The sequence below is a fragment of the Aotus nancymaae genome, unplaced genomic scaffold (assembly GCF_030222135.1).
Source record: "Aotus nancymaae isolate 86718 unplaced genomic scaffold, 86718_ANA_hifiasm-v0.15.2.pri h1tg000131l, whole genome shotgun sequence".
NCBI lineage: Eukaryota > Metazoa > Chordata > Mammalia > Primates > Aotidae > Aotus > Aotus nancymaae.
In genome coordinates this window covers 346,446-368,417 of record NW_026988546.1, presented here as the reverse complement: position 1 = coordinate 368,417, position 21,972 = coordinate 346,446, and the positions used below count along the sequence as shown (strand labels likewise).

Below are 21,972 nucleotides of genomic sequence, written 5' to 3'. Positions count from 1 at the left end.
ATTCTACCCAATGCCCTTAAAATCTGGGCAACTTTTCTTTCAATGGAGAAATGTAATTGTTAGTAGATGTTTGAGGATTTCTTTTAAATTTTCTTTGCTTAGTAGACACTAAATAGCATTAAAAGTTGAAAACCACTTGTCCCTATCAATTTATTACCTTTTGAACATTCTTTAGACAGAAATTGAAATTATGTTTTTTATTAATGTTAAGAAGGGAAACTAATTCAGATTAATAAGAAATTACAGAAATTAGCAAGAGAGAATTTCGGTGTCAGGAAAAAGTAAGTTATTTAAATTACCTTTGAGGCAATTATTTTCAAGATTTATAAATTACAATCAAATATTTGGGTCATGAAAGTTCTTTATGGAACTTTAAACAGCTTATTGCCACTAATTTTAATAAAGCTTTTTGACAGAGACAAAGAGGAAATGTTACCTGAAAATGCTGAATACTTTACTTATAACTTTGAAGCCACATTACCATAACCTTTCAAAAGAATCAGTCAAGTGTGTTCTTGATCATCTCATGCATTCAAGTCCATTGTGTACTCATCTGACAGTTTGCTAGGCTCTTTGGGAACTATTCAGCTCCGACCAACTCAATTTATGCTTGAAACTTATTCCATCCAAGCAGCACTAGACTTAAGTGTAACTGGGAAAGAGGTAAGATGGTGTTTTGGCCTGCGGGGCCTTTGTTCTTCATTCCTTTCTTAGTAGACCCTCCTTTCTTTCTTCCCTCCCTGGTCTGTGCCAGGCTTCACGTTCTCTTAACCCATCCACTTCTCTGAGGAGTCAGACCTCCATTTAAAATATCAAGTAGACTGGCTTTGGGGTGAAAAGATCAGGGGTGGTGGAGGAGCAAAAAAGAGCAGAGACTGGGAGCAAGTTTTGTTATTAGTCATAAAGCCAAATGTTATTTTTATAAACTAATATGAGATGTCTTATGACAAAGTACCAGTAGGCATGGAATTCTGATTTGCAATGACTGATGCGTGAGGCACGCAGTCTGTCCTGCACAGATAATTCGTGATTCCGTAATGAATATAGAGGGACCAGTTCTCCTCAGAGGGAGATTCAGCTTTATACAAGATCTCCAAAAATTTTATCCTCTGGACCCTCTTATATAAAGACTTTTCTGCTAACTCCATGATTTCCTCAGGGATCTTCAGGGTCAAAGGAATTCCCTGATCTAGGTAAGGTGTGAGCATCAACCTTAAATTCCTTAGCAAGATTCATCTTCAGGAACCCAAATGCAAGTTTAGGTTGCAGGTCCCCTTTTTATTTTATTTTTTATTTATTTTTTGAGACGGAGTTTCGCTCTTGTTACCCAGGCTGGAGTGCAATGGCACGATCTCGGCTCACCGCATCCTCCGCCTCCTGGGTTCAGACAATTCTCCTGCCTCAGCCTCCTGAGTAGCTGGGATTACAGGCAGGCGCCACCATGCCCAGCTAATTTTTGTATTTTTAGTAGAGACGGGGTTTCACCTTGTTGACCAGGATGGTCTCAATCTCTTGACCTCGTGATCCACCCGCCTCGGCCTCCCAAAGTGCTGGGATTATAGGCGTGAGCCACCTCGCCCAGCGCAGGTCCCCTTTTTAACCCCTTCATGTCAGTTCGCTAGGAATACTGCAGAGTGGGCAGTTTAAACAAGACAAAGCTATTTTCTCACAGTTCGGGAGGCCAGAAGCCCAAACTCAAGGTGCCATCAGGGTTGGTTTCTGGTGAGGCTTCTCCTCCTGGTTTGTAGCCGGCCACCTTCTAGCTATGTCCTCACATAGCCTTTCCTGTGTGTGTGTTCACTCCTGCTGTCTCGTCTCTTCCTGTAAGGACATCAGTCTTATAAAATTAGGTGAGACTAACCTTTATGACTTCATTTAACTTTACTGACCTCCCTAAAGGCTCCATCTGCAAATATAGTCACATTGGGGGTTAGGGCTTCAACATTAAATTTTGAGGGAAGGCAATTCAGTCCATAACACCCTCTTTTCCTTCTTGGACTCTTCTTGTGATACAGGTTTCATAGTAAATGTCTCACTTCCTAATCGCTGTTGAACAAGCAAACATTCACTTTCGTGCATTATAGTAGAAGAGAGACTGATGACCTTGCTTTCATGGCTCTCTCCTCTGATTGTCATGGCTGCATTTGGACTTTTAATGCTTTCCTCTTTGCACATCATCCACTGAGTAGAGAGTTGTGGAAAAGGTGGTTGTTAAGGCAGGTGGCTGACATCGGGGAAGATGGCAAGAAGTGAGTCAATCTTGGGATGGAAGAATCTGGGAGCAGGCAGCATTAGGAGAATGAGGGTTGCATTAGGTGTTTAATCTCATTTCATCCACAGTGTTCCCTTCATGTTGTACTGATTGAAATAATAAGGCTGTGGATGGCCAAGGTCATGCTGGTCATTAACTACAGGTTGGACCTGGAACTCCCACCTGGATGATACCAGTGCCAGAACCTGACTTCCCTTGGGACCCCAGCTACTTTCAGTCCCCCAAACCTCCCACCTCTACCTTTTCACTAGCCTTGACTTCTCCTCCTCTCCTTTGAAAGATGTCATAATTCTTTCCTTTGTACTTTTTTTATGTCTTGGCCCCTGCCAAAGGCCCTTATTCCCTTCTCCTTGGACAGTTGTGATAGCCTTCTTCCTGCCCACCTTCCTGCCTCTGAGCTGTGTTAAAGGAGAGAGGGATATTTGAGATGATTATTTACAGAGAAGGGAAAGGACAGCAAGCAAGGTTCCCAGGATTCCTCATGGACAAATTTTGTTCTCTTTCAGCCACTTGTATCATTGAGGCATCTTAGTGAGATGGGAGAGAGACAGGAAGAATGAGAGAGAGAGAGAGAGAGAGAGAGGTGGAGATGCTCCTTCCTGATGAACATGGCAGGCTGGTCTCAGATCATGACACAGCCATTACCCTAGAAGCTGGTTTTTACAAACCCTTTGGTGGACTATATATCAACCAGGATCAACAAGAAAAATACAAATGAATGTTGCATATTATAAAGAGATAAATTTTAATGTAGAGTAACTTGTGTAGGTGATGGAAGAGTGAGAAGCCAGGCAGGCAATGTGAAGCGACTCAGGAATAGGCAGTTAGGGCAACAAATGGTCAACAGGGCCTCCAGGCTGGAGGAGTAAGGACAGGATGTGGAACTGCTGAAACTCAGGGTCACTTATGCAGGCTGGACTCCTGACGGGAAGGAAGGGCAGGGGGAAGGATGGAGGGTGGAGGAGAGGAGGCTAGGAAGAGTATTTCTAGAGAACTCTGCCACACCGGCCGCTTTAACTCACTAACACCACACACCACTGGCTCAGCTCAGGGCTGCTTGTTTCTGCTCACCAATGAGCCCATCACACACTCTTTGCTTGGGGGGCTTTGCCACATGTGGGATTCCAGGGCCCAGGCTGCTTCCATCTTGTTCTGCCATCCCCTAGGGCCTCTACTGGAAAGAGAACATTACCTGACAGCGAGGGTCTGGACTTGGAAGTGATAATGACACTCTCACCTTCAGTGACAAGAGTGAACCACTTGGCCAGGTGCAAGGGGACTGGGAAGTCCCTTGCCGAGCATCCCCCTGGACAGCGGGGCTCTGCACTGTGTGAGGGGAGTGCCATCCTAAGGGACATTGGCTGTCTCTGCCTTATGGCTTAGATCCCTTTTGCTTGTGAAGGAAACCAAAATATTTCACCCCAAAATATTTATTTTTTTGGACAAATTTGGAGACAACTATTCTGAAGGGCTGAAAATATAAGAGTAGCAGAAAAGCTGTCCTTCTCAGGGAGAGCTGTGTCTGTGGAGAAATTCTGCATCCCCCTTCTTGGGGTTAACAGAGCTTACAGTGGCTTTTATCTAGTCTGCCAGGCTGTCTGGCTGCTCCCTTGGGAATAACCTCCTATGTGTCTGGATCACATAAGCCTGTCTGCAGTTGTTCAATGTTGAGATGTGGGTCCCTCATCAATCCAAATATGCTCTTCTACTCTGTAACATTTAAAACCAAAGATACTGCCTCTAAATTAGTCACTCTTGTAATTCATTTTAGTAAAGGTGTCTCAGGAAAATGATAATACTGATGTACAAAATAGGACGATTCCTTCACACTTTACCATTTGGTTTCAATAATTAGTTGGTTTGCCCTTCCTTCATGTTGGTATTCATATTTTCTTGGTAGCCACAGGTCTTAGAAGTACTCTCTGTTGTCCCTGAGTAATTTTTTCTTTGTCATTGACTTTGAGGCTAGAAGCCTGAGCTTAGATGGACCCACATCTGAGCTTGATGCAGCTTCGAGTTCTGACCCAGCACTCTCTTTTACTTTCATTTTGGCATTATACATAACAGCAACCAAAAGATTGAATATTTTGCTTTTTCCTTATTAGTCTGCATTTCCTTAAGTATCCAATGAACCAATTCCTGGGAAGTAGGCTCCATCTTGAAATTCCACTGGTAACTTTCACCTTTAGTAATCGATCTCAACATAGCTGTGGCTTTATAACATTGGTGACCACCTGGCTACCCAGGAATCAAATATTCCTCACCCCTCACCCTTTTGTCCTTTCTGTTTCCAAACCACATGCTTCCATGAGTCAGGGCCATTCCAGCAAATTCCACTCTCACACCACAACAATGATCAACACAGAAGACTTTTGTGACCAAATGTGTTTTTTTTCCCCCTAAACTCCAAAGAGCAGATACCAGCTAAGTGTCTTTTAATTTAGTTCTGACACTGTCTACTCAGAGATAGTGTCAGATTCCACAGGTTGAGGGCTTAGTCCTCAAGACTGCCCCTCTATATACACCAGTTGCAAGTCCAGGCATCTGGAAATTCTGACTGACCAGCTTTAAGTTGGGCTTCCGTTAAATAACCCTTTCTTTGGCTTGGATTAATTTGTTGGAGTGGCTCACAGAATCCAGGGAAATCTTATGTTTACACTTTCTTATAAAGAATATTTCAAAGGATACAGATTAAGAGACACAGGGCAAGGTATGGGGGAAGGGGCATGGAGCTTTCATGCCCTCCCTGAGTGCCACCCTCCAGGAACCTCCACTGTTCAACTGTTCAGAAGTTTACGGAACCTTATCCTCTTGGGTTTTTATGGCAGCTTCATGACATCAGCATTCATTCCCCCAGGGCATAGAGTGGGACCTTCTCATGGGAGGATCTTGAGACCCACAATCAGAAAGGCAGGGAAACATTAGAGTAAAAGGAGGGCAGGAGAAGGTAAGAGGTCTATCCTTGAGGCTTAACACACCAGCATTATAAGAAAAGATTGTAACAAGGGCTATTGGAGTTATGATCCAGGAATTGTGGACAAAAACCAATGTATATCATAACACCACACTGTCAAAGTAAGCTTAATAAGTGAAGGAGAAATAAAATCTTTTCCAGACAAGCAATTGCTAAGGAAATTTATTACCATTAGACCAGCCTTACCTGAGGTCCTTAAGGGAGTTCCAAACACAGAACTCAAATAATGATACCTAATACCACAGAAACACACTTAAGTACATAGCCCACAGACCCTATAAAGCAACTACAGTCAAGACCACAAAGCAACCAGTGATCAACTTTACAATAGGATCAAAACCTCACATGTCAATATTAACTTTGAATGCAAATAGTCTAACACCCCACTTAAAAGGCACAGAGTGGCAACTTAGATAAAAAAAACAAGACCCAACCATCTGCCACCTTTAAGAGACTCATCTCATATGTAATGACACACATAGGTTTCAAGTAAAGGGTTGGAGAAAGGTCTATCACACAAACAGAAAACAAGAAATAGTAGGGGTTGCTATTCTTATATCAGATAAAACAGACTTTAAACCAACAACAGTAAAAAAGGACAATGAAGGGCCTTACATTATGATAAAGGGTTGAATTTCACGTTAAGACTTACCTATCGGCCGGGTGTGGTGGCTCACACCTGTAATCTGAGCACTTTGGAGGCCAAGACGGGTGGATCACGAGGTCAAGAGATCAAGACCATCCTGGTCAACATGGTGAAACCCTGTCTCTACTAAAAATACAAAAAATTAGCTGGGCATGGTGGTGCATGCCTGTAATCCCAGCTACTCAGGAGGCTGAGGCGGGAGAATTGCCTGAACCCAGGAGGTGGAGGTTGCGGTGAGCTGAGATTGCGCCATTGCACTGCAGCCTGGGTAACAAGAGCGAAACTCCGTCTCAAAAAAATAATAATAAAATAAAAATAAAAATAAAAAATAAATAATAAAAAAAGACTTACCTATCCTAGATACATATACACTCAACACTGGAGTACCCAGATTCACAAAACAAGTACTTCTAGACCTACAAAAACCTCAGACAACTAAACTACAATAGTTGCAAACATCAGCACCCCACTGACAACATTAGATCATTGAGGGAGAAAACTAACAAGGAAATTCTGGACCTAAACTCAATGCTCAGCCAGTTGAACCTAATGGACATCTATAGAATACAGGACCAACAGCTAGAGAATATACATTCTTCTCATCTGCACATGGAACTTACCCTAAGATTGATCACAGACTAGGCCATAAAGCAAATATCAATAAATTTTTAAAAGTGGAAATCAAACCAAGTATATTCCTTAACTATAGTGGAATAAAAGTAGAAATCAATATCAAGAAAATCTCTCTAAGCCAGTGGTACCTAATATTTTTGGCACCAGGGACTGGTTTTGTGTCAGACAACTTTTTCACAGACTGGTGGAAGGGGGGATGTTTTTGGAATGAAGCTGTCTAACCTCAGATCATCAGGCATTAGATTCTCATAAGGAGCATGCAATCTAGATCACTCGCATGTGCAGTTCACAATTAGGTTTACACTCCCATGAGACTAATGCTGCTGCTGATTTGACAGGAGGCAGAGCTCAGGTAGTATTGCTTGCTTGCCTGCTGCTCACCTCCTGCTGTGTGACCTGGAGTCGAGGGGAGTTGGGGACTCTTGCTCTAAACCACACAATTACATTGAAATTAAACAACTTGTTTCTGAATGACTTCTGGTAAACAATGAAATTAAAACAGAAATTAAAAGTATCTTTGAAATAAATGAAAACAGAGAGATAGCATACCAAATTCCCTGGGATGTAGCAAAAGCAGTGTTAAGAGGAAAGTTTATAGTGCTAAATGCCTGCATCAAAGTTAGAAAGATCTCAAATTAACAACTGAACATTCTTCCTAGAAAAACTAGAGAAACATAGTTCCTAGAGAAACTAGAAAAATGAAAGCAAACTTCAAAGTTAGCAGAAGAAAATAAATAACTGAAATCCGAGCAAAACCTATTGAAACTGAGACCCTAAAATCCACTGAACAATGAAATAAAAAGTTGATAATTTGAAAGGATAAACAAGGTTGATAGACTGCTAGCTAGATTAACCAAGGAAAAAAGAGAGATCCAAATAAGCAGAATCAGAAATGACACTGCCACCAATCCCACAGAGATACAGAAGTCCCTCAGAGAATATTATGAACATGTCTATGCACACAAACTAAAAATTCTAGGAAAAATGGATAAACTCCTGGGGACACATAACCTCTCAAGATTGAATCAGGAAGAAAATTGAAACCCTAAACAGATCAACAGCAAGAATGAATTCCAAAATTGAATTAGTAATTAAAAAAAACTACTAATCAAAACAAACAAACAACAAAAAAAAAACAAAAACAAAAACAAAACAAACCAACAACAAAAAAAAACAAACAAAAAAACAAACCCTGGACCAGATAGATTCACAGCTGAATTCTGTCAGACCTACAAAGAAGAGCTGATAGCAATTCTGCTGAATATTCCAAAAAATCACAGAGGAAGGACTCTTCCTTAACTAATTCTGCAAAGTCAGCATCATTCTGATACCAAAATCTGGAAAAGACACAATGAAAAAACTAAAGTACAGGTCAATATTCTTGATGGGTATAAATGCAAAAATCCTCAACAAAATAATAGCAAACCAAATCCAACAGGACAGGAAAAAGTTAATTCACCACAATCAAGTAGGCATTATTCCTGGGATGCAAGATTGATTCAACATACGTAATTCAATAAATGCAATTCACCACATAAATAGACTCTCTCTCTCTCTCTCTCTCTCTCTCTCTCTATATATATATATATATATATGATTATTTCAAAATATATGGAAAAAACTTCTGATGCAACTCAACATCCCTTCATGATAAAAACTCTTTAAAAAACTAGGCATCAAATAAACATATCTCAAAATAATAAGAGCCGTCTACTACAAACCCACAGCCAACATACTGGATGAGCAAAAACTGGAAGCATTCCTCTTAAAAAGTGGAATAAGACAAGGATGCCCGCTCTCAGTAAACCTATTCACCATATTACTGGAAGTCCTAGCCAGAGCAATTAGTAAAGAGAATGAAATAAAAAGCATCCAAATAGGAAAAAAAGAAACCAAATTTTCTCTCTTTGCTGATGATTTCTATGATTCTATACCTAGAAAACTCCAAAGGCTACTTGTACTGATAGCTTCAATTAAGTTTCAGGATACAAAATCTATGTAAAAAAATCAGTAGCGGGGCTGGGCGCGGTGGCTCACGCCTGTAATCCGAGCACTTTGGGAGGCCGAGGCGGGTGGATCACGAGGTCAAGAGATCGAGACCATCCTGGTCAACATGGTGAAAGCCCATCTGTTCTAAAAATACAAAAAATTAGCTGGGCATGGTGGCGCGTGCCTTTAATACCAGCTACTCAGGAGGCTGAGGCAGGAGAATTGCCTGAATCCAGGAGGCGGAGGATGCGGTGAGCCGAGATCGCGCCATTGCACTCCAGCCTGGGTAACAAGAGCGAACCTCCGTCTCAAAAATAAAAATTAAAAAAAAAAAAATCAGTAGCATTTCCATAGACAAATAACATTCAAGCTAAGATCCAAATCAAGTTTGCAATCTCATTTACGATAGCCACAAAACCCAAAATACCTAGAAATACTCCCAACTTAAGAGGTGAAAGATCTCTACAAGAAGAACTACAAAACACTGTAAAAAGAAATTATAGATGACACAAACAAATGAAAAAATATTCTATGCTTATGGATTAGAAGAGTCAATATTGTTAAAATGGCTATACTGCCCAAAGCAATCTGTAGATTCAATGCTATGCCTATCAAACTACTAATGTCATTTTTTACTGAATTAGAAAAAAAAAAACTATTATAAAATTAATATGGAATCAAAGAAGAGCCTGAATAGACTAAGCAATCCTAAGCAAAACAAAGCTGGAGGCATCAAATCGCCCACTTTACATGATACAGCATGTCTATACTAACCAAACAGCATGGTACTGGTACAAAAACAGACATATAGACCAATGGAACAAAATAGAGAACCCAGAAATAAAGCTGCACAGCTACAGCTGTCTGATCTGTGACAAAGTCAACAAAAATAAGCAATGAGGAAAGATCTCCCTATTCAATAAATTATGCTGGAACACACCTGCAATACCTGACTAGCCATACACAGAAGAAAATAACTGGATCCCCACATTTCAACATATACAAAGACTAACTCAAGATAGATTAAAGATTTAAATGTAAGACCTCAAACTATAAGAATCCTAGAAGAAAACCTAGAAAACACAATTCTGGACATTGGCCTTCAGAAACAATTTATGACTAAGTCCTCAAAAGAGACTGTGACAAAAAAAATTGACAAGTGGGACTTAAACAAAAACGATTTTGCACAGCAAAAGAAACAATCAACAGAATAAACAGGCAACCAACAGAATGGGAGAAAATATTTGTAAGCTATGCATCTGATAAAGGTCTAATATGCAGAATCTATTAGGAACTTAAAACAACTGAACAAGCAAAAAAACTTCTCAAATAACTTAAAACAGAAATAACATTCATTCCAGCAATCTTATTAGTAGGTATCCATCCAAAAGCAAACAAATTGTTCTATCAAAAAGACACACACTCGTATGTTCATTGCAGCACTGTTCACAATAGCAAGACATGGGGTCAACCAAGATGCCCATCAACGGTGAACCAGATAAAGAAAATGTAGTACACATAAACCATGGAATAGTACATAGCCATAAAAAAGAATAAAATCATGTCCTTCACAGACACATGGATAGAGCTGAAGGCTATTATCCTAAACAAATTAGTGCAAGAAGAGGAAACCAAGTACTGCATATTCTCACTTATAAGTGGGAGCTAAACATTGGGTATGTATAGGCATAAAGATGGCAACAGTAGAAACTGGGGCTACTAGAGGGGGAGGGGGAGAGAGGCAAAGGTTGGAAAACTTAACTATTGTGTACTATGAACAGTGCCTGGTTGATAGATAAATCATACCCCAAATCTCAGCATCATGTAGTACACTCAGATAGCAACCCTGCATGTGTAACTCCTGAATCTAAAATAAAAGTGGACATTATTTAAAAAAAAATCAAGAAAGAAAAAGAAAACAAACCAGGAATGCTATCTTTTTCCTACAACTAATACACAAACTAGAATTAAAGAAAATGTAAATACTAAACTCATAGTATTTCTGATGGTGAATTTTATGAGTCAACTTGACTGGACCATGGGATTTCTAAATATATGATCAAATATTATTCTGGGTGTGTCTGTTAGTGTGTTTTGGATGAGATTAACATTTGAATGTGTAGACTGAATATAGCAGACTGCCCTCCCTAATGTATGTCAGCATCACCGAATCAGTTGAAGGCTTGAATAGAACAAAAAGGCTGATCCTCCCCTGAGTAAGAGAATTCTGCCTGCCCAATGGCCTTTAAGTTGAGACTTTAAGCCAAGAAAATCCTAAGCAAAAAACAAACAAACAAGCAAACAAAAAACAAAGCTGGAGGCATCACACTACCTGACTTCAAACTGTACTACAAGGCTACAGTGATCAAAACAGCACGGTACTGGTACCAAAACAGAGATATAGATCAGTGCAACAGAACAGAGGCCTCAGAAGTAATGCCACACATCTACAACTATCTCATTTTGACAAACCTGACAAAAACAAGCAACGAGGAAAGGATTCCCTATTTAATAAATGGTGTTGGGAAAACTGGCTAGCCATGTGCAGAAAGCTGAAACTGGACCCCTTTCTTACGCCTTATACAAAAATTAACTCCAGATGGATTGAAGATTGAAAAATAAGACCTAAAACCATAAAAACCCGAGAAGAAAACCTAGGCAACACCATTCAGGACATAGGCGTAGGCAAGGACTTCATGACTAAAACACCAAAAGCAATGGCAACAAAAGCCAAAATAGATGAATGGGATCTAATTAAACTTAAGAGCTTCTGCACAGCAAAATAAACTATAATTAGAGTGAACCAGCAAACAACAGAATGGGAAAAAAATTTTGCAATCTACCCATCTACAAAGGGCTAATATCCAGAATCTATAAAGACAAACAAATTTATAAGAGAAAAACAACCCCATCAAAAAGTGGGTGAAGGATATGAACAGACACTTTTTAAAAGAAGATATTTATGCAGCCAACAAATATATAAAGAAAAGCTCATCATCATTGGTCATTAGAGAAATGCAAATCAAAACCACATTGAGATACCATCTCACAGCAGTTAGAATGGCAATCATTAAGAAATCTGGAGACAACAGATGCTGGAGAGGATGTGGAGAAATAGGAATACTTTTGCACTGTTGGTGGGAGTGTAAATTAGTTCAACCATTGTGGAGGACAGTGTGACAATTCCTCAAGGATCTAGAAATAGAAATTCCATTTGACCCAGCGATCCCATAACTGGGTATACACCCAAAGGATTATAAATCATTCTATTATAAATACACATGCACAGTATGTTTATTGTGGCACTGTTTACCATAGCAAAGACTTGGAACCAACCCAAATGCCCATCAATGATAGACTGGATAAAGAAAATGTGGCACATATACACCATGGTATACTATGCAGCCATAAAAAAGGATGAATTCATGTCTTTTACAGGGACATGGATTAAGCTGGAAACCATTTTCAGCAAACTGACACAAGAATAGAATATCAAACACTGCATGTTCTCACTCATAAGTGGGTGTTGAACAATAACACATGGACACAGGGAGGGGAACATCACACACTGGGGCCTGTAGTGGGGAGGATGGGCTGGGGGAGGGGTAGCAGAGGGTGGGAGTATAGGGGAGGGATAACAGTAGGAGAAATGCCTAATGTGAATGATGGGGGGGATGGATGCAGTAAACCACCATGGCACATGTATACCTATGTAACAAATCTGCACATTCTGCACATGTACCCCAGAACTTAAAGTATAATAAAAAAATAAAATAAATATTTTATTCCTTAACTTTGACAATCTAAAAAAAAAAATGAGACTTCAACTTTTTTTCTGCCTTCAGACTTGAACTGAAGCGTTGACTCTTTGTGGTTACTAAACATGCTGGCCTTTAGATGGCACCATTTGCTTTCTTCGTTCTCAGGCTTTTAGCCTGACTAGAGCTACACTATTATCTCTAACTTGCTACACCATTATCTCCAAGTTGCTGACTCACTCGCTGATCTTGGGACTTGCCCAGTTCCATAACTGCTTGTGCCAATTCCTTATAGTAAATTTCTTTGTATATATAAATATACATATGATTCTGTTTCTCTGGAGAACCCTAATACAGATTTTGGTATTAAGAATAATTCTGGAACTGTAATCCCAGCACTTTGGGAGGCCGAGGCGGGTGGATCACGAGGTCAAGAGATCGAGACCATCCTGGTCAACATGGTGAAACCCCGTCTCTACTAACACAAAAAATTAGCTGGGCATGGTGGCACCTGCCTGTAATCCCAGCTACTCAGGAGGCTGAGGCAGGAGAATTGCCTGAACCCAGGAGGCGGAGGTTGCGGTGAGCCGAGATCGCGCCATTGCACTCCAGCCTGGGTAACGAGCGAAACTCCGTCTCAAAAAAAAAAAAAAAAAAAAAAAAAGAATAATTCTGGAAGAAGAGAATCTAAAGGATAAACTTAAATAGGTACTGAGGTTTCTGGAATTAATTCTCTAATCTGATTAGATTTAAAGACTACTGAATCTCTTTCTAGTAAAGAGAAAAATGGGGGCCATGACATAATGCAGCAATAAAGATGCATAAAATATCACATTAGATGCTCCTAATAAAATACTTAAGAAGAAGCAAGGGTCTGGATGATCTTGTATTTGTTATTTTCTTTTTTTGAGAAGGAGTTTCACTCTTGTTACCCAGGCTGGAGTGCAATGGTGCCATCTCGGCTCACTGCAACCTCCGCCTCCTGGGTTCAGGCAATTCTCCTGCCTCAGCCTCCTGAGTAGCTGGGATTACAGGCAGGTGCCACCATGCCCAGCTAATTTTTTGTATTTTCAGTAGAGACAGGGTTTCACCATGTTGACCAGGATGGTCTTGATCTCTTGACCTCGTGATCCACCCGCCTTGGCCTCCCAAACTGCCGGGATTACAGGCGTGAGCCACCAGGCCCAGCCCGTATTTGATATTTGCTAAGATTTTTTGTCAAACTCATAAGTAAAATGAGGTTGACTAGTTGCTTCTTATGTTGCTGGACAAAGTGGAAAAAGAAAAGGATGACCTTAGGGGTCAAATTCCCAGCTGAAGTGCTGCGTAAATGACCGGAAAGTTTCTATGTGTTTCCTCAAAAGAGACCCTTATTTCCTGTAGCTGCAGGGCTAAGATTGCTGAAAATCAAACCAGAATCTCATCTTGCAACTGGCTGAATTACAATGCAAGTTTACTGCTAGTCTTGCAGGGTAAGAGTGAACAGGCAACCAACAAAATGGGAAAACTTTTTTGCAATCTATCCTTCTGACCAAGGGCTAATATGCAGAATCTATGAAGAACTTAAATTTACAGGAAAAGAACAAACAACTCCATCAAAAAGTGGGCAAAGGATATGAACAGACACTTTTGAAAAGAAGACATTTATACAGCCAACAGATATGGAAAAAGTTCATCATCAATGAGTCTACTATTAAAGTAAAGGCATTGATTGGAAGGGAATAGGGTGCAGAAAGTTGAAATAGAGATTATGAGGGAAGACGCTGATGAAGCTGAAGACATTTAGCCCCTAAATTCTGTTTTCTCTGTTAGTGGAAGAGGTCTTCACACCCATGTAGAGACAGAATCCCCAGTCCTAGTGGAAGCAGTCTCTTACCCCATGTCTGAAGGGATTAACCCTGCCTCCTGCCTTGCCTAAGAAAACTCTAATGTCTTACCACGAGGCAGTTGCCATGCAAGGCACTTCTGCTTCTCCTCAGGACCTACCCCCAGCATTCCTCTTTCATTTCAGACCTATAACTAGATCCAAGTCCCAGCAGCACCTAAAGGGGAGATATAAGGTATAAACCATGAGGAAGTGTGTGCTATACATCAAATAGACAATCTGAGTTTTCTAATTTATACAAGCAGAAAACTGGGGAATATGTGTGGAAATGGATATAAGTGTGTGGGATAATGAAGGAAGGGACATAAACTTGGATCAGGCAAAATTTACTAATATGGCCTCACTAAGCAGTGATTCTACATTTAACGTGACAGCTCAGGGAGTTAGGAAGGACTCTAATTGCTTGCTTGTTTTCTTGGCTGAAACATAGACCAAAAGATAGCATTATTCTGGGAGTTTCTGTGAGGGTTTTTATAAATGACATTAACATTTAAGTAGGTAGAATGAGTTCAGCAGATGGTCCTCCATTGTGTGAGTGGGCCTCATCCAATTAGTTGAAGACCTAAATAGAACAAAAAGTCTGACCTTCCCCTAAGTTAGATAATTATTTCTGTCTGATGTCCTTCATACCGGGACATTGGCTTTCTTTTTTTTTTTTTCTGCCTTCAGACTTTATGGAAATACCAGCTTGTCCTGGGTCTCAAGTTTGCCAGTCTTTGGATGGAAACTACACTATTGAGTCTCCTGTTCTCAGGTCTTTGGACTTGGACTGGAACTACATCATTGGCTTCCCTGGGTCTCTGACTTGCTAATTCACATTGCAGATCTTAGGACTTACCCGCCTCCATGATCGTGTGAGCCAATTTCTTATAATCAATCAATCAATCGATCAATCACCATTGGTTCTGTTTATCTGAAAACCCTAACACAGTATTGTTCCATGAAAGCAATGGATGAAATAATTTTTATGCCCTTGGCATAATTCTGGCGCAGCAGCATAGAAACTGGCTGCTGTGAACATAAGATGAGAAAAACCTTATGGTTGGAGCCTTTTTCTTATACTAGATTAAAATAAATTATGACAAATACCTGTAATGTAAGGTGTTCTAGATGTTATCTGCAAAGAGAACCAGAGGAGTAATACTTAGGCAACCCCAAAGACCTTTGAGAAGTCATAGGTCAAGGGAGGACATCATGTGGGGATCAGGCAAATTCACTTATGGGCACTGGGCCCCATTCTGCTAAGTAATGGCCTTTACTGTAGTGCTCCCAGTCATGTAACAAAAAATAAAACAGGTCTCCTTTAAAAAATAACTTTACCAAATAATTGAGTTAATTTCTTTGCTGAAGGCTGTGTTCCCTGTTTCCTATGCAAAAGCCATTTATCGAGCATTCACAGCTTGTGAAAATTGCTTTATGAAACAGAAGACCACAAGACTGAGTTGCCTGAAATCATTCTGACCACAACTAGGGGCAACAGGAACTCAAGAGGGCCTGGCTTCCAGGACGATGGAGCCACCAGCTGGCCAGCTGAATCCATCATGCCACTTAAAAAGTACAAGTGGGCCGGAATCAAACAGGACTCAGAGGTAATCCACAGGCCACTTGCTGAGTCCTGCCACTTCTGCACCTGCTACCCTCTGAAACGTAGATCCCACTCCCTTTGGAGGAAATGGGTGAAAGAGAAGTATGAAGTACAGGTGCAGTAGCAGAGTGGAACTTGAGTCACCCATTCCCCAAACTCCCCAGACACCAACGCTGCTTCCATCTCCTTCCCGTCAAATTCTCTGCCATGTGACCACCAAAATGGTAATATTTTGGCAAATTAGTATAATAGCCAATGCTTCAGAAGAAAAAAGGAAAATTCCATCTACTTAATATACAGAAAAAAGGGAGGTAAATGGTAAATGTGGACATTACTTCTTGTCGCACAGATCACTTTTGTGGGTTCTTGGAAAGGGCGGGTGCCCTCTGTGTGTATGCCTGGGAAAGTCCCTGAAGTCAGCTTTCTGTAACTCAACCCTCCCGAAACATTGAACAGCTAGTGAAAGATTTCTCAGCAGACACAGAACAAGAGGGGACATCTGATGCCTGCTTTATTCAGTCACGAGTAATCTCTCTTGCATCACTCACTTTTGTTAGGATTGACTAATAGGCAACATGCCTTCACTTGAGCCCAGCAGATATAAGCACCATCCTTACAGGGTGGCTTCCTGACTGAGAGCAGGGAGCAGCAGGCATGGGGCATGCCAGGCACCAGTTCCAAGCTCTGCTGTGGAAGAATTGGCTCTGCAGACTCAGGGACCCGGTGAGTCCTTGTCTTGGTTTTCCATAGAGTTCCAGTGAGGTCTGGAGTGAGATCAGGGTCTCTTCTTGCTTGCCTGCCTCTGCCTCCTGGCAGGTACAAACACTCACACTGCAGGGAATTTAGGGAGGTTGGATTATTTTAAATCAAAACCTGTCCGAAGGGCCAAAGTAGCTGAACACTTTAATGACCGGCATGAAATCAAGGCTGAAGAATTTATCAGAAAAGGGCAAATGTAGAAAAACTCTTAAAAAAAAAAAAAAAGAAAAAAAACCAGTAGAATTTGAACTGTAATTTGTGTTCTAAGCATTCATTGTAAAAACTGAGCAGTGACTTCTCAGGTTTAAGGAACAAAGCATTAGCTGCATTTAATGCATAAACAGAATGCTACAGGTACCAACTCCAAAGCACGCGACTGCACAACGTGCCTCCGCAGAGCCGGGCATGATGCATCCGCTCAGTGTTATTCTGTAGGGTCACATCTTTAGTGGTAATTCACATCTATTTAGAACTGTATTCAAATTACATCAGCAAGGTTTTCCTAAGCAGATTGGAATTGCTCAAATCAAACTTGTGTGAGTACTTAAGCAAATATCTTGTATGTTTTTAAAATCAAATAGAAATCAATTGCTTATTATTATGATTAATATTATTATTGATGCCACTACAGAAGCATTAACACCTATAAATGTCATTATCAGAAGAAAATCTGCAGTAATTTACCTACATCATTTCTAATTTTAAGGTCTACAGTGAATCCTATGGGATTTTTCTGCCGACAAATGCTTTGGCTTGAAGAGATTCAGTAATTGACATTGAATTACATTTTGCCAAATCCTCAGAGCCAGAATATTCTATCTCTCTGTCTCAAAATAAAATACATGTTAAAGGAGATGTTTTATTTTTTATGTGATCTTTGGGATCAAAATAATTTCAGTTGAAAGTTTGTATAACAGTTTTTAAGTTCAGGAAAAAAGAAGTGAGACACTCTTCATGAATTGTTAGTGTGCTGGTGTCTGTGTAGGTAGTTTAACATTTATAAACAGTGTATTTCATTGACATGTCAGTTTGTTTTAGGGAATTAGCCTATTTTCCCATGAAAAAGTGTTACTGGTGGAAGTTGGTTCCCAGACACTGCTCTTTCTGCTTTCTGTATATCAACCTCAAAACAGTTCAGTGACAGAGGTAGCCAGACTGCCTACTCCTCCTTACTGGACATTTGACTTTTAAAAAATTTTCACAATTACTTTTGCTGCTAAACATCCTCATCAGAAGGTTTTATTTGTTTGATAACTGTTCATTTAAAACGGTAACTCCTGTGCTCCACCTTTCTTTGCCTTATTTTTCTTTAGTATTTGTCATCTTGTACCACACCACAGATTTTCTTACTTGTCAATTGCCTCTGGATCCTACATGTTACATTCATGAGAGCTGGACATTCTCCCCAATTGGTTTACCAATGTATTCTCCAGCACCCAGAACAGTGCCTGGCACACGGTGGCTATTCAGTAAATATTTGGTGAATAAGTAAAGGAAGGAATAAAGCATTTATGCACCTCTGTTATGTGCCAGATAGTGGATGAACAACAAAACTGAGTTTCCGGCTCACAAGGAGCTATAGTCTGTTCAGAGAAAAGCAATGAAAAATGCAATTAAATATGTAATGAAACTACCTCTTGGGATATATCCCACAGATGTCCCTGCACAAATGGGAAGTGATATTTGTGCAAGGTTATTCATTATAGCAATGCCTAGAATAGCAACAGAGCAGAAACCACGCAAGTGGTTCCATGCATAGAATTTGGAGCTGCCTGACTGGGTTCATATCCCAGCTCTGCCACTTGCTAGTTTACTTATTCAGGCAATTTCTTAACTTTTTCATCTCTGTAGAATGAGATTGTTTGTAAGTATTAAATGAGTTTGTGCATGTAATGTGCTTCTAACAGTGCCTGGTATAGGAGTGGGAGTTGTTTTCTTATTTAGTAGAAATGGGTGGCCTCAGATATCTGTGGATATGAACTGTGGGCTGTGAGGAGAGGAGGCACAAGGCTAACTCTCAGTTCTTGGCTTGCACAATTGGGTTAGAATAGAACTCCAAGGGGATAAAATGTGAATATGTTTACATATCTTAATGTTATTACAGTGGAAATATTGAGGGCAGGCCCCTCTGGGTGAATGTCTTTAAACTGACCTATTTTTCATAGCATTCTCCCATTCTCCAATGATAATCTGTAAATTCTTTCTTCTGAATTATGAAATGAGGTGTTGGCATGAACCGTGGAATCACCAAACTGCCTGAGTGAATAAATGGCCTCAAATAAATGTTTATTTAGTGAATAAAACCAGGAATTATTTGTTAGATGAAGGAAGCTTGTCTGTTTTTACATTTACTGGTTTTCTTGAGCTTTTTTTTTCCAATCATTGATGCATAATAGATGTATAGTGTCAGCATACATGTGATAATTTGTAATAATTTGTATCATTCATAAGAGCAAATCAGTATATGTTTTTACATTTACTTTTTAAAACTCCTTATTATATTTCATGATTATAGTTTCTTCAAAAAACATCTTATAGATTCAAACAAAAATTTAAAAAGAAGAATAATGGATGAATAATACCCATCATACTTAACACCTGGCTTTATAGATCATTAAACTTCTACTATTCCTGAAAAAAATAATTTCTTACCATTATTTTAATACCATTTATTTTTTCTCTTGATTTTTATTTATTATTAAAAAAAGCACAAAAACAAGAGAAATTTTTAAAAAGTCATCTAAAATTTTATTACCCTAATTAACTTACTTTTGTGGCCTTTTCTTATCCTTAGGCATACATAATGCAATATTTTTACATAATTAAAGCCATAGTTTTTTCCCCACTTAATATTGAAGCCTAATATTTTAAAAGTTACTGTTGGGTCTTTATATTTAATGATTTTATTGCATAAAAGTTCATTAGTGGGGTACACATAATTATTCCACCATTTCCTTATGTTGAGCATTAAGGTTCTTTCCAGCTCTTATTGTTATGTAAAACTTTGTTATAGGAAGGACACACCTCCTGGATCATTTCTCTGGAATAAGTTTCCTGGAGCAGATACTGGGTCAAGGTAAAAGTGCTTTGCTTTTGGGCAGGTGGAGAGCAGTTGATGATATCTGAGGGGTGTCCCCATGGATAGTTCCAGTGTGACCCCAACAACATTGACAAATATTCAGTGGCTTCGAGCCATACTTTTCCACATGAATTTATATTAATTTATACATTTTATTTTAACTGTAAATCAGTCTAATTCATTACTTATTTTATGTTTTATTTCTTTTAATTTTTTTTTTTAAATTAACAGATAATTGCACATATTCATAGGGTACATAGTGATGTTTCAATACATATAATTTATGGTGATCAGATCAGGGTGACGAGTATATCTGTCATGTCAAATGTTTATCATTTCTTTGTGTTGGGGACATTCAATATTCTCCTTGTAGGAATTTGAAGCTATATGATTTATTATTATTATTATTTCATACAGAGGTTTGCTCTTGTCACCCAGGCTGGAGTGCAGTGGTGTGATCTTGACTCACTGCAACCTCTGCCTTCTGAGTTCAAGTGATTCTCCTGCCTCAGCCTCCCGAATAGCGGGGATTACAGGTGCATTCCACCATGCCCTGTAATTCTACTTTTCTCGGAAAAAATAGTTTCTTAAAATTTTTGTAGTTATAGGAAAGACGGGGTTTAACCATGTTGGCCAGGCTGGTCTCAAACTCCTGACTTAGATGATCCACCTGTCACAGCCTCCACCCACAATGCTGGGATTACAGACGTGAGCCACTGTGCCTGGCCTATGTGATATATCATTGTTATTATATAGGCATCTTACAGTGGTATAGAGCACTAGAACTCATTCCTCCTATCTAGCTTTAATTTGTATCCTTTAACAAATCTATCCCTATGCTCTCCTTTCCCCTACATTTTCCAGCTATTTCTTAAAGAATTAACAACAACAACAATAACAACACAAGAAAATCATGTAAGCCAAGTGTAAGCTCCTTGGATATCTCTTAGTTCTGCAGTCGATTTGGGTTCTCCCATGTTTTAATATTGAATAGAGCAGTTGAGCCTGTAGCATGTGTACTGTGGATGGCACACTTACCCTAATGTATCCTTCAAATCACGAAGCAGTGACCATTCTGAGTCTTTGTTGTCTCCAGGAGCCTGCATCCGTTGAAACCTTGGATCTCTGTTTTGAATCTCACCTCCTGTTTCTGCTACTCACTCCGTTCCCTCTCCATTCATTTGGACAGGACTCTGAGCCCTTACTCCATTAATGAAAGCTGACATCCTGTAAGTGATATCAGCTTTTTGGGTTTGGAAAGTTTTACTGAAGACTTGGGCTAGTGGAGGAGGGTTGAAGCATAGTTTGTTACGAAGTCATCAACGCTTTAAAAAACTCACAGTGTAACCACGGCGGGGCTCAGGGGCTCAGCTCTCTCCCCGTGCTTGCAAAAGATGTAACTGGGGGATGGGAGCAGAGCTGTGGGGACATTTCAAAGATGCTTCCAGTTCTTGAGCTTATCGTTGGAATAATGTTTAGCAGAGAGGGATTTATGAGAGAGGTAAGGAGCCGCGAGTTTTTAACCTCGGAGTTATTCCCGCCCCATTCATGTTCTTGTCCAATGACAGGAGTTCTCTCAAACTTCCGCTGGAGTGATTGATATTTGACTCTGATACCGGATTGGCTGCTATGTCCGCGAGGCCCTTCCTCTCAGAGCTTTTCGCGGGCTTTTTGAACAAAGAAGCTCCTGGAATTTCTACCTAGCCCGCGCGGGAAAGTCAGGCAAAGAACTTTAGGTTGGAGACGTGGATGGAGGCATGGCCTGGGAAATTCCTGCCTTTGAAACCACGCCCCTTGTGAACTCGGTAAGAGGCTTTTTGTTCCTTAACACGGTCCCTCAGTGGTTCTCTCTCATCCGTGGGCTGGGAGTGGATCACGGAAACAACAAAACTACACTGGCCATAGTTTTACCAGGAACATCCTTGTGCCCACAGAAACCACACCTCAGAACCCAGCGACAGATATCCAGATGTCTACCACAAATAAAACACTGAATTTTTTTTTTTTGAGACACAGTCTCGCTCCGTTGCCAGGCTCCAGGCTGGAGTGCAATGGCGCTATCTCGGCTCACTGCAATCTCCGCCTCCCGGGTTCAGGCAATTCTCCTGCCTCAGCCTCCGGAGTAGCTGGGACTACAGGCACACGCCACCACGCCCAGCTAAGTTTTTTGTATTTTTAGTAGAGATGGGGTTTCACCATGTTGGCCAGGATGGTCTCGAACTCTTGACCTAGTGATCTGCCCGCCTCGGCCTCCCAAAATGCTGGGATTACAGGTGTGAGCCACCTCGCCTGGCCAAACACTGCATTTTTTATTTAAAAGGCCACACTGATAAAATGCATACTTTCTTTTAGACATGAATCAGAATTATGGTCTCACACCAGGGCTCATCCT

General features: G+C 40.2%; 1 protein-coding gene and 1 long non-coding RNA gene across 10 annotated transcripts in view; one reads left to right on the top strand and one right to left on the bottom strand.

Moving 5' to 3' along the window:
• LOC135272786 (tubulin-specific chaperone D-like) overlaps positions 1-21,972 on the top strand; it is a 151,220-nt gene that overhangs the window by 79,397 nt on the left and 49,851 nt on the right. For 2 of the 9 annotated variants that reach the window (XR_010340744.1, XR_010340749.1), the window contains exons 11-13: positions 19,515-19,577; positions 20,677-20,809; positions 21,149-21,385. The exons of 6 other annotated variants lie outside the window; for them this stretch is intronic. Coding sequence is in view for 1 of the 3 variants with exons in the window: in XM_064371437.1 (XP_064227507.1) it covers positions 19,515-19,577; positions 20,677-20,803 (190 nt within the window). In the remaining 2 variants the exon portion in view is untranslated. Of the gene's footprint in view, positions 1-19,514; positions 19,578-20,676; positions 20,819-21,148; positions 21,386-21,972 lie in introns of those variants that run through there. One more of the 9 variants, XM_064371437.1, reaches the window with a different exon arrangement.
• LOC135272789 (uncharacterized) lies at positions 1,373-21,351 on the bottom strand. Its single transcript, XR_010340752.1, has 3 exons — positions 20,619-21,351; positions 14,210-14,314; positions 1,373-2,275 (listed from the first exon to the last, which is right to left on the bottom strand). It is a non-coding gene; the product is annotated as an uncharacterized LOC135272789 (long non-coding RNA).